This window comes from Mastacembelus armatus, chromosome 4 (assembly GCF_900324485.2).
Source record: "Mastacembelus armatus chromosome 4, fMasArm1.2, whole genome shotgun sequence".
NCBI lineage: Eukaryota > Metazoa > Chordata > Actinopteri > Synbranchiformes > Mastacembelidae > Mastacembelus > Mastacembelus armatus.
In genome coordinates, this window is record NC_046636.1 from 24,521,559 (window position 1) to 24,534,846 (window position 13,288).

The following is a 13,288-nucleotide window of genomic DNA, read 5'->3' on the forward strand; positions in this document are numbered from 1 at the left end:
GAACATAGACTCACATAGTCACACTTAAATACACTTGCTTGCATTTGGAGGGAGATCAGTTGTCCTAGTTGTGATGCATTCCACTGAAAGGTGTTTATTTTTAGCCCTCAGCCATGATCCCCTTTATCTGGACCTGTGCAATTGTGGCAGAGGGAGAGATTGCATTACTGCTACACTTTACATCCAACTATACAGCACACATTACAAGTGAAAGATCTTATCAATGGGAAATTACAAATCAAGACCTTCTCAGACATGTACAGGTAATGACTGAGTGTCTTTCTGATTGTGTTTTATTTTCTCATGACTTTCAGCAGAGTTTGAACTTTGAAGTGGGAGTTTTACTGTTTTTCTAACACAGATACTCACCACACTTCAAGCATTTTTAAAACACTTGGACAGCTATATTATGGACACTTCTGCACAGAGATGGTACTAAACAATGGACATTACTAAATGACTGTTTTGTTTACCCTGTTGATGGGGCGATGAAGATGAGTGGAAGAAGAAGGTTGGTGAGTCATACTCTGTGATCATTGAGAGGTTGGAGGACGACCTTAAGCTCAAAGACAGTGAGCTTGTGGATCTTAAACTTGCTTTCAGGTGACAAAAAACATTTTCTGTTTTAAAATTGGAATTCAGTCTTTATGAGTCATAGCACAAACTGAATTTAATTTGCAAAGTGCTGTTCCTCTGGGTGCACGCTGACTTTTCTGCCAGTGAGCTTTCAGTTGTCACAAGCAGGCGATGTTGATTTTCTGTGGCTCAGCTCTGATGAGGCTTTTCAGAAGGTGAACGTGAGCTACCGAACAGAGAAGGGGCTGTCGCTGCTGCACCTCTGCTGTGTATGTGGAGGTATGTGTGACTACAGGAGTCTATTAATAACTGCTCAACCAAATGTGACAGTGGAAGGAAGGATTACTATGGTGTTATTGTCTGAGCATGACCTTGGTGAGCAAATGAAAGCAAACAGCAGTTAAAGTAAATACATTTTAAAGTTACAACAGCAGTTTATGATTCAATTATCCAGAGAGTCTGGCTGCCCCGTAAATTTGGGTTATTTTACCTTGTTAGGTCATTCACCATTAACCTGAGGTTTTGTTGAATGAAGTAGTTTTCCAGTATGTGGTACTACATCTCTGTGACCAGGGAACAAGGCCCATCTCCGCACCCTGATGCTCAAAGGCCTGCGTCCTTCCAGACTGTCCAGGAATGGATTCACTGCGCTCCATCTGGCTGCTTACAAGGTGAAGACCAATAAAGAATTCAGATTTCAAAATGTGGTTCTGGCTTAAATGAATGTTTTTGTATTTGTGTCATTTGTTGTTTAGTAAAGAGCTTTCTGTATTTTACCACATGGTGGAGTGCAAGGACACACAAAGCCAGTGTGGTCAGCTGCATATCTAAACTGCGTAATGATGATGGTACTAGAACTGGAGTTGTTTCCATGCTATAGGACAATGCTGAGCTGTTGACTGCACTTCTTCATGGAGGATCAGATGTCCAACAGGTGGGATACGGTGCCCTCACTGCCTTGCATGTCGCGACATTGGCTGGGCACAATGAGGTGAGACTTGAACCAGCGTGAGGAAGATTATCACCATCTTTTTGTTTCTTTCTTACAATGGTCATTTCTTATTTCCTCCCAGGCAGCAGATATACTCCTACAGCATGGGGCTAATGTGAACGTCCAGGATGCTGTGTTTTTCACTCCACTGCATATTGCTTGCTACAATGGTCATGAGCAGGTAAATAGCTCTTGATAACACACATCAGCATTTTTAACTGATAAAACTGATGAAGCACTGTCTTTTGTATGAGTCAGAAATAGTTCATAATGGACACCTCTCGCACTCCTTTGTCTCTCTCTACCTTGCAGGTGACAAAGCTGCTGCTGAAGTTCGGGGCAGATGTGAATGTGAGTGGGGAGGTGGGTGATCGACCACTGCACCTGGCTGCAGCCAAAGGTTTCCTCGGCATTGTCAAATTGCTAATGGGGGACGGGAGCAAGGCTAATGGTGAGACTCCTAGAGAGCTTTATTATATTTAATTAAGGTTCATTTGAGTTAATGGCCTGTAAATTAAAGTGAATACTGTAGGTTGATACACACTTTACTTGTCATTGGTTGCAAAGCAGGCCATCTACTGATTTCCCTCTTTAAAAGCCACAGGGAAGCTAATTAATTTGTGGAGATGACTGCAGGAACGATTGTTTACCTTTTCTGATGTTCTCCCCAGTAAATGCTCAGGACAATGAGGATCACGTTCCCCTACACTTCTGCGCCCGCTTTGGTCACCATAAGATCGTGCGTTTCCTCCTGCAGGGCAACTATGATGCACAGGCTCACTCTGTTAACATCTATGGGGACACACCATTAAACCTGTAAATGGTTTAAAGTGTCAGTAGCAGTTTGTACATTTTTGGTAGATGAAGTGGACATGGAAGTCTTGGATTAACTGTTGTGTCCTTTCAGGGCCTGCTATAATGGCAAATTTGCAGCAGTGAAGGAGATGATACAGCTTTCTGGCACAGAAAGTATCTCAAAGGAGAACATATTCAGTGAGACAGCACTTCACAGGTACTGTGTAGCACATGTCATTATTTATAATATGTAAAACAGGAACACATATGCTGTATATGGACACAGTGAGCCTCACCTTTAACCTGATCCCTGTAGCTGGTGATGATGAATTCATATCCTGTCTCACAGTGCATGCACTTACGGTAAAGACCTGGAGATGGTCAAGTTCTTGTTAAGCCAGAATGCTATGAGCATCAACTATCAGGGCAGAGACGGACACACAGGTGAAACGTTACACACTTTAAACAAGCATACTTCCTCTGTTAGGTTGTAGAAATAAGTGCAGGAGCAGTTGCAGTTTTCATTGTTGTGTGTATGCTGTGACACCATTTAGCTTTACACAGTGCCTGTTTCCACGGCCACATCCGCCTGGTGCAGTTCTTGCTGGACTGTGGTGCAGACATGAACTTGGTTGCCTGTGACCCCAGCAGGTCCAGCGGGGAGAAGGATGAGCAGACCTGCCTCATGTGGGCTTATGAAAAAGGTCTGTTTGTCTCGATATGAGCTTTTGTCAGCAAAGATCAAAGAAAAGCCTGTGTTCCTGTTTTATCGTTGTCCTTCCCAGGTCATGATGCCATCGTCACCTTACTGAAACACTACAAACGGTCAGATGACTCCCCATGCAATGAGTACTCTCAGCCAGGAGGCGGTGAGTGAACCTCTTAATCGTTCTTATCTAGATCAAAATCACACATCCTCCCATTAAGCTGCCTGAATATGTTGACTCTCTTTTAGATGGGTCCTATGTTTCTGTCCCGTCTCCCCTGGGAAAAATCAAGAGCATGACTAAAGGTAGTTAGATGGAGTGAAGCACTAATTTTCTCATGTGACTGCGTTGTCAGCTCACTTGACGGCACAAGCTGTAGCAGGATCTTACCTGCCGATGATAACACTTGATCTGTGTGGTATTCCCATGTACAGTGGGTACGGAAAGTATTCATACCCCTTTAAATTTTTCACTCTTTGTGTCATTGCAGCCATTTGCCAAAATCAAAAAAGTTCATTTTATTTCTCATTAATGTACACTCAGCACCCCATCTTGACAGAAAAAAACAGAAATGTAGAACTTTTTGCAAATTTATTAAAAAAGAAAAACTGAAATATCACATGGTCATAAGTATTCAGACCCTGTGCTCAGTATTGAGTAGAAGCACCCTTTTGAGCTAGTACAGCCATGAGTCTTCTTGGGAATGATGCAACAAGTTTTTCACACCTGGATTTGGGGATCCTCTGCCATTCTTCCTTGCAGATCATCTCCAGCTCTGTCAGGTTGGATGGTGAACGTTGGTGGACAGCCATTTTCAGGTCTCTCCAGAGATGCTCAATTGGGTTTAGGTCAGGGCTCTGGCTGGGCCAGTCAAGAACGGTCACAGAGTTGTTCCGAAGCCACTCCTTTGTTATTTTAGCTGTGTGCTTAGGGTCATTGTCCTGTTGAAAGGTGAACCTTCGGCCCAGTCTGAGGTCCTGAGCACTCTGGGAGAGGTTTTCTTCCAGGATATCTCTGTACTTGGCCGCATTCATCTTTCCTTCAATTGCAACCAGTCGTCCTGTCCCTGCAGCTGAAAAACACCCCCACAACATGATGCTCCCACCACCATGTTTCACTGTAGGGATTGTATTGGGCAGGTGATGAGCAGTGCCTGGTTTTCTCCACACATACCGCTTAGAATTAACGCCAAAAAGTTCAATCTTGGTCTCATCAGACCGGAGAATCTTATTTCTCATAGTCTGGGAGTCCGTCATGTGTTTTTTGGCAAACTCTATGCGGGCTTTCATGTGTCTTGCACTGAGGAGAGGCTTCCGTCGGGCCACTCTGCCATAAAGCCCCGACTGGTGGAGGGCTGCAGTGATAGTTGACTTTGTGGAACTTTCTCCCATCTCCCTACTGCATCTCTGGAGCTCAGCCACAGTGATCTTTGGGTTCTTCTTTACCTCTCTCACCAAGGCTCTTCTCCCACGATTGCTCAGTTGGGCTGGACGGCCAGGTCTAGGAAGAGTTCTGGTCGTCCCAAACTTTTTCCATTTGAGGATTATGGAGGCCACTGTGCTCTTAGGAACCTTGAGTGCTGCAGAAATTCTTTTGTAACCTTGGCGAGATCTGTGCCTTGCCACAATTCTGTCTCTGAGCTCCTTGGGCAGTTCCTTCGACCTCATGATTCTCATTTGCTCTGACATGCACTGTGAGCTTTAAGGTCTTATATAGACAGGTGTGTGCCTTTCCTAATCAAGTCCAATCAGTTGAATTAAACACAGCTGGACTCCAATGAAGGAGCAGAACCATCTCAAGGAGGATCAGAAGAAATGGACAGCATGTGAGTTAAATATAAGTGTCACTGCAAAGGGTCTGAATACTTATGACCATGTGATATTTCAGTTTTTCTTTTTTAATAAATTTGCAAAAATGTCTACATTTCTGTTTTTTTCTGTCAAGATGGGGTGCTGAGTGTACATTAATGAGAAATAAAATGAACTTTTTTGATTTTGGCAAATGGCTGCAATGACACAAAGAGTGAAAAATTTAAAGGGGTCTGAATACTTTCCGTACCCACTGTAACATCTGGCAAACTACTGATCTGAGTTAAAAGCCAGATTTAAAAATGATGGGTTTCAAATAAGGGTTAAAAGTTAAAACTTTGGACGTGGTCTAAAAAGGGCATTTTTTCAGTAAACTGAACAAGCATCTGCCCTCTTTAAATCATAGCTAGGGCTAAAAAGGGCCTATGACAAGTCTAGAGGAAATTGAGGTAAATTCACCAAATAATGAATTAAGATGTATTTACATACTTACATTGAATCATAAAAGAGGATTTTTTTCTGTTGCTCTTACAGATAAAAAAGCTGCTAATATTTTGACAGATTAACTACATTCCCACTCAACATTTAACTGTGTTAAAACACTTTTCCTCGGCAAACTCTATGTATATTTTACCAATCTTTGCACAGTTAAAACTTAATGCTGCATTTGTCTTTACTCTTTCTTTTCAGAGAAAGCAGAGGTTCTCCTGCTCAGGGCCAGCCTTCCATCACATTTTCACCTTCAGCTGTCTGAGCTGGAGTTTAATGAAATTATTGGCTCAGGTTAGTCTGTTCATTTCTTTTGCGTTTCATTTTAAAATGCTTCCAAATCTGACAGGATTATTAATAATCATATCTGTTTAACACTCAGGCTCCTTTGGAAGAGTCTATAGAGGCAAATGCAGAAACAAAATTGTCGCCATAAAACGGTATTTAACACAGATGACTTTTTGAATTGTTTTTCTGTTGGAACAAACATGGAAAAGCTGATCAGTGGCTAAACCCTCTCACTCCCCTGTAGCTATCGAGCCAACACATACTGCTCCAAGTCGGATGTGGACATGTTCTGCAGAGAGGTTTCAATTCTCTGTCGCCTCAATCACCCCTGTATCATCCACTTTGTTGGGGCATGTCTGGACGACCCCAGCCAGTTTGCCATCGTCACCCAGTACGTCTCTGGAGGCTCGCTCTTCTCCCTGCTGCACGAGCAGAAGAGGTGAGGTGGTTTACATGACACATCAGAGGTTACGGTACATCACAGTGTACCTAAAGTATATGAGTATTACAGTGAGTCCTCATCCATCGACCTTCATCATGTCGTGTTACCTTCCTTTCCTAACATTACGTAAGTTATTAGGTCTAACAATTCAACACACTTATAAACATGATATGAATCTAAGTATTAGCCAAGTTGCTAAAACTAAGACTGATAAGACATATAAATAAGACTTAAATGATTAAAAATTAAAAATCACTCTTCAGTCATCAATTTACAGAAAAAATAATAATCTGATGATCAGTTGTTCGTTTATGTTTCTCCAATGTGAGGATGCGCTACTTAATTCTGTTTTGTATGATTCAAATTAAATGTCATTTGGCTTTGAAACTTTGACTGTTTTTCTGTAATGTTGTACTGAGTGCAAAAAGTAATGTAATAGAAATAGCTATATAGTAGTTTATTGCCATTTGCACATGTACAGCAATAGAATATAAAATATTACATATTGTCACATGGTCAGAGAGGAGTTAATTCTACTTTAATTTTGAAGTTAGTATTTAATAATAGATTAAATAAAAGTACACCTTTTAAATACAGACTAATTCATCACCTAAACTGCAGCCTCAGGATCATAGATTGTTCAGCTGAACAGATACTGGACATTTCAAGTCATGCCTATTTTTTACATTGCCTTTAATTTTCAAAGATATAGTTTTAAATGACTTTTAAGCTGAACAAAGAAAACGTACAGTGATCGAATCCTGATGTTGAGATCTAAATAGAGGAGTTAATCAGTGTCTCACCAGCGGCCGGTCCAGGTCTCATTATCTTCCTTGGAAGTGTCCCCTCACCAATCTCTCCTCCTTAGCCGGGATCATCATTGATCCAGATGAAGTGTTCCGCTAACTGTGTGGCCAGGTGCTGTCTTTATAGACTGTCCTATTGATCTGTGTAAAGTGCTGTGTGTGATTGGCAGGGGTTATTGATCTGGCACTAAGTGACTGCTGCTTTAATGATGTGTCAATGGACAGGCTTATTGACTTGCAGTCCAAGCTCATCATTGCCATCGACGTAGCCAAGGGCATGGAGTATCTGCACAACCTCACCCAGCCTATCATCCACAGGGATCTCAACAGGTGGGTGCCCAGTAATACCCTGGTTGGAAGAATAGCATTGACTGTCTGAAATAACTGTTGTCCTTGCAAATAATACATCTGTTTCTTTCAGCCACAATATTCTGCTGTATGAGGATGGCCATGCTGTGGTGGCTGACTTTGGAGGTAATGCAAAGACTCTTTTTCTGCTGTCTCATTTGCTATAGAAAGAAATTAAAGCTGCAGTGACCAGTTTTTATATCAACACACTCTTTATAATGCACATGCACATGCCAGGTAAGCAGTATTCATTTAAATCAATAAATACTGATAACAACCTTAGCTTCTTTCTGTCAACTATTGGCAACTATTTACAATAAAAATAAATGTATGTTTGTAAAAAGTATAGTTGATAGTTTAACAAAATTGATTAACAATAAAATTCACCCTTGATTTTACCTAATCCATTTAAGCAGTTTTCTACTTGCCATGCAGTTCAGTGGAAAACAGCATTAATTAGTTTAGCATTTCACTTGTTAGTAGCTGATATTGTGACATAGTGAAAAAAAAAATCAGCATATTGCTGAGGAATATCTTTATCACCTATCCAAACTTTGCAGCCATGTTTCTGTTTTATTACTTCTGTTAGTTTCTCATAATGCTGATAATCAAAGTGTTTACTCACTAGCTGATAAAAGTATGGTGAAAACACGTAACTCCTCATGTATGTGCATTGTTTAACCACTGCATGTCCTGCTCTTCCTCTGCAGAATCTAGATTTCTACAGTCTGTGGACGAGGATAACATGACCAAACAACCTGGGGTCAGTTCTGTTTCATCTTTCTGATTTATTTGATGTCTCACTAAAAAAAGCCTTTGGATTGAGTTTACTCTTCCTCCTCTGGCCAAATACTCTTACACCATCTGCAGTATCAATGGAAGAATAAGGCACTTTGTATTAAAATGCATGCTGTTTACTGGAGTTCAAGCCAGAGCTTCTGCTGGCACCTGCCATCAATTACCCACTAGCTAAAAAAAGCTGCCTTCATCCAGATTTTGTGTGAATGTGTTGACTCATCACTACATAGAGTGCTTGGCCTGCAGTTTCGTGTTAAGTGTGTTACATCTCTTGGGAACTGCCTTTTGTGATGAACTACTTGCCCTTGCTGAGATGCAGTGTTTATATCAGTAATTGGGCCTCATTGTGTGTGTGTGTGTGTGTGTGTGTGTGTGTGTGTGTGATGGCCTGACTTCATATCTTGAAATATCTTGTGAGTTTTTAAACCCAGTCTAAACCAAATTGTTTTCAATATAGACTTCACTTAAATGTTTTGCCTAACTGCTTTTAGGTGCATTGTGTGTATTTGCATATGTGTGTGTTTGTACAGAATCTGCGTTGGATGGCTCCTGAGGTGTTCACCCAGTGCACCCGTTACTCAGTGAAGGCGGACATGTTCAGCTACGCCCTCTGTCTGTGGGAGCTGCTTACTGGGGAAATTCCCTTCGCTCACTTGAAACCTGGTATTTTGTTTCATATCAGTCATGGGCTCAGATAATGATTAATACTAGAGTTGTCTTTTTCACGGGACACATAACAGGCATAAATAAATGAATGGTGGCTGAATTCCATTTATATGCTTCAGTATTAGCTTGAAATAATTAAAGTTACTGTAATTAATGTAGCAGTGTATCAGATCATCCAATGGCTGTAGAGGGGTTTCACTCAAAACCACAAATGTCGTGGTGGCACTTAATAGAAAAATCAGGGAATCGTTAGTGTAATCAGGATACGCCTCCTATGGACCATCGATGTCTGGACAAACTGGCAGAACTGGATCAACCAACCATAGACTGTCTCTAGAGCTTGCATGACTACAAAGATTTTACTTGTTAACATTATAATGTAAAAATACACATACAAAACAATACAAGGAAGATTAAGTAAAGGGATTGCTAACAGAACAAACAGACCACTAACACAACACTTTTTTGAGTCCTCAGCTGCTGCAGCAGCAGACATGGCCTACCATCACATCCGACCTCCGGTTGGCAACTCCATCCCCAAACCCATCTCTGCACTTCTGATAAGAGGCTGGAATTCCTCCCCAGAGGTAAAGGGCCAGATTTCACTTTTTTTAATTTGAGCTCTTATTGTCGCTAAAAGTCATTGCACAAATCAACAACAATGTTAATAATGTATTTCATTTTCACTCTGGGCTGCTTTCAAATTGTAAAATAATGTCACCAGTAAAATCCTTCATGACATTAGCTGTAGACACAGACCTACTAAATGTCCAAGAGGTAAACGATGCCGAGTACACACAGCTCCTGTGAACACATGCAGCAGTAATGAATGTGACCAACCTGTCCCCAGATGGTACCTTATTGCTCAGCTGTTCAGATTTAGTCGCACTGTCACATGGATGATCCTCCCTCAGCACTGTGATGTTCACAATTAACCAGGCATGTTTTTTCTTGGCCTCATTAAGACACAGGTTCTCCCTCTGTGGTGCATCTCTGTCATGTTTGTCAGCTAAGGCTGTCTGTCCACCTGTGGATATCTCTCCCTCGGCGAGCACCTTGCCCCAGTCCCACCTTGTCGAGACACTTTCTTAGAAAGTGCTCTTTATAGGCACAAAGGATAATGTCCACACATCTCTCATGGTGCTTCCTGTACAGTGCACTGGTTCCAGTGGACTTTAAAGGTGCACTGAAGGTGCACTGAAGTTACAGGACATTTATAGAAAAATGTATTTGTTTAGGTCTGTGAGAATGAAAGCTGTCATCTGTGTAATTTAATTGTGTTCTTAAGAGCCTCATGTTGTGCAATGGAAAATAAGTTTTCGATAGTTTCGAGTGGAAACAACTTGATTATTGTTAACAAAACAAAAAAAAAAAAATGAAAAAGCATCTTATATTTTCATGTCCATTGTGCTGTTTGAATTTTCCTGTGTTGAAAATAGTATGCAGACAGAGCCTGGGCACTGTCTCAGGATGTGATGTATAATTGAACAGCTCCAGGGTTGCAGTGTTTGTTCTTTTACAGTGAGGCAAGAGATCTGAGGACTGCTTTTGAAGCGGAGTTCACCTTTGCTTCATGTGTGGGTGGACTAAAATAAGCAGAATACACAGGACAGTAGAGAGAGAATAGACTGGGTGTGTCTGTCGTGGGACATACCTGCCGCATGTGTTTGTTTAGAGCAGGAAAAAAAATGATGGTCTACTTTTTCTTCTTCAGGACAGGCCTGAGTTCTCTGAAGTGGTTTCCAGCCTGGAGGAATGCCTGTGCAATGTTGAGGTAGATGATATCCCATATGTTCTTATATCCCCAGTACGCTGCAGTGAACGACATATTTGTGCAATAATTCAGTTCTTTCACTTCTGATTATCTTGTTGCTGGTGTATGTGTGTGTATGTCACAGCTGATGTCTCCAGCCTCCAGTAACAGCAGTGGGTCCCTGTCACCGTCCTCCTCCTCTGACTGTCTGCTCGGGCGAGGAGGACCCGGCCGGAGCCATGTGGCCGCCCTTCGTTCTCGTTTTGAGCTTGAGTACGCTCTCAACACTCGCGCCTACGCCTTCTGGACTCAAAGGTAAAAGAACCGAAGCACCTCTGCAGGGAGGTGAAGCTCAAGAGGTTGAGAATAATTCACTGCATAGTATCTGTTTTCATAAGGCCATAGCTGTAGTACTTTGCAAACATGCAGACAGGAAGCATTGGAAAACAGAGAAAGGGGACATGACAAGCATCAAACGTCCCCAGAGAGAATCAGACTGTGGACGTGGTTGTGTGGCAGCCACTGTAACAATTCAGCTGCAAAGGTGCTCCCTTCTGTGTCTTATATACAAACAAACTAACATTTACGTGCCCGGTGTCTACTCTTCTTGTGCAAAGCTATGTCCTATGAACTGAGGCTTCTCTTTTGACATTTAAATCTGAATCAGTGGAACTGAGTCCATATCGGAAAAGCCAGGATGATGCCAAAAACTCCTCCTCAACAGATTCCTAAACTCTTAGAAGAAAAGATGTTTTGGTGGATAGTTTTTTTTTTCATTAAGAGGTAATGGTGCGGTCGTGCTTCAGGTGTAGGAAGATACGATGAACATTCACTTACCTACTTAAGCAGATACAGTTGTTGACTTTATAGCCATTATTCTGGAGGGAACACAGATGTTCATTGTTCTTAAAATGATTTATATGGTAATAACATTCATGTGAATAAGTGCTAAAATGGTTTCATAAAATAGCTGAAAAGCTTTAACCAATAAATCTGATGTTTTTAACCAGTGAAAATCTAAATAAATGTTTTTGATTTAAGTGTGTGCAAACAGGAATTTCACAAACATCATGCCTGGGCTTGTAGAAACAACTCTCTCTATACAATTGTTACGCCAGACCAGTTAAGATACTTGCTGCAACAGTGAACAATGGAGTTGCTTGGATACTGAACAGGAAACAAAGGAAAGCAAATGCAATAAAACATGCATGGCATTCAGACCGAGGAGGAAGGCCTCTGTTAGACGCCTGGCTTTGAGCCTCTGCTGTGCGGCTGTGTGTGTCTACTGCATGTGAGAAGAGTGGGAGCCTGGTAACAGTCACTGTGACCCAAGTCATAAAAGTTAGACAAGACCTTTAGATGATACCGACCAAAAGAATGCTGAACTCCAACAACTCTTAAATACGTTGCACGAAGTGGTCAAACAAATGGGTCTGATCATCTGATGAAACTGTGAGCAGATTGTGTATGTGGTTACACCAATCATCAATTTTGTGTAAAGCACTTCTGCAGAGAAAGTTTGGTTTGGTTGGACATTACATATTGTATTTTTTTGTATTTTTATATTTTTGCACTGGATTAACGAGGTTAATTATATTTCTATACATTTTCAGCGAGCGACGTCGAGCGTCCGGAGGCCTTTCACTGGAGGAACTAAGAAGAAACATGCAGTTCTCTCCCATTGATCGAAACGGTATGTATGCAGATTGCATATGTACTGGGACTGTATATTAACAGTGGCTATTTTGGAAAGTGAAGTAGTTGCTGTTTAACACTTCAGACTCACACTAGTCTCAGGTTAAATTAGGAACCTCTCTGTGCGATGCAAAATGTCTCTGTTTCTCTAAATCTTTTAATCTGTTTGCTCAAACCTTTTTAATCTCTTAATAATAACAACACAGGCACAGGTGATGCTGTTCTATAATATTCATACTGTCAACAAACCCCCCAAAAGTTCTGCAACCACCAAGGTAGTTAGTGAGCCCCAAGCTCATTACTTTCTGCTGACATAAATCTACTGGTTTCTTTTTTCCAAAGTGTATTTGTTGCTGACTGTTTTTCTTTTTGTTAGTTTGGATCTTTCCATGTGATTTGTTGACAAAAATACAATATTATCTGCTGTATCTTTTATGTGCTAGCAGAGTAATTTTGGTATCTACATTATTTTTCATAATAAAACTTTGTTTTTGATTCATGTCTTTTTCAGGGTACGTGTCTGATCCCATGAGCACCATGAGATTCTGCTCCTCCTTCAGCAGCAGCGGCAGCTTTGAGGACAGTAACTAAACCTCGATATTCTGACATTCATTATATATTCTGAATATACTATGTAAAACTATATAAGCATGAGGTAGAAGTAGTACATATTGCTAACTAAACATTAACATTTGTAGTATATGTATATGTTTCTGTGATACAGTATGTAAAATAGTTTGCTTTGTTCAGGCCATTTGCTGCTGTAAATATGTGTGACAAGAACAAATGAATATGTGTTGATTCATGGACATAGTTTGCATAAAATTTAAATATAAGCTATGAGAAGTACGGAGCATGTGTGCAGTAATTCAATATATAAACATATATTTTGTCAAGAAAGTTTTTGTCAAGTCAAGTTTTATATTTTTATTTTTTGAGTGGCCAAATCACACAAGTGTTGATAAATATCAAATGAACAAACCCACACAAACCATTAAAAAAAAGGATGAAAAGCCAATACAAATAAATATATGTAGTATGTTTTTGAAAAAGAGGTAGCAATAGCAGCAATAATGACACAAATAAGTGCCTAGACTTGACATTTCACAACATTAGCACTGTTTTA

General features: G+C 40.7%; 1 protein-coding gene across 3 annotated transcripts; it reads left to right on the forward strand.

Annotated features, from left to right (window-relative positions):
• Nucleotides 1-96: 96 nt before the first annotated feature.
• tnni3k (TNNI3 interacting kinase) lies at nt 97-13,032 on the forward strand. 3 transcript variants are annotated; one of them, XM_026304903.1, is made up of 25 exons: nt 97-263; nt 495-603; nt 770-855; nt 1,150-1,247; nt 1,457-1,567; nt 1,650-1,748; nt 1,880-2,018; nt 2,239-2,383; nt 2,475-2,579; nt 2,712-2,806; nt 2,917-3,066; nt 3,148-3,231; nt 3,318-3,374; nt 5,568-5,660; nt 5,749-5,806; nt 5,899-6,093; nt 7,128-7,232; nt 7,324-7,376; nt 7,961-8,013; nt 8,579-8,711; nt 9,192-9,301; nt 10,429-10,488; nt 10,613-10,782; nt 12,081-12,160; nt 12,674-13,032. In XM_026304903.1, exons 1-25 carry the CDS (start codon nt 224-226, stop codon nt 12,751-12,753), a joined length of 2,508 nt encoding a protein of 835 aa, XP_026160688.1. In that variant the 5' UTR covers nt 97-223; the 3' UTR covers nt 12,754-13,032. The 3 variants fall into 3 exon arrangements, with proteins under 3 accessions (XP_026160688.1, XP_026160689.1, XP_026160690.1); XM_026304905.1 differs by having other exon boundaries at nt 245-263; nt 721-855; XM_026304904.1 differs by lacking the exon at nt 2,917-3,066.
• Nucleotides 13,033-13,288: the final 256 nt, after the last annotated feature.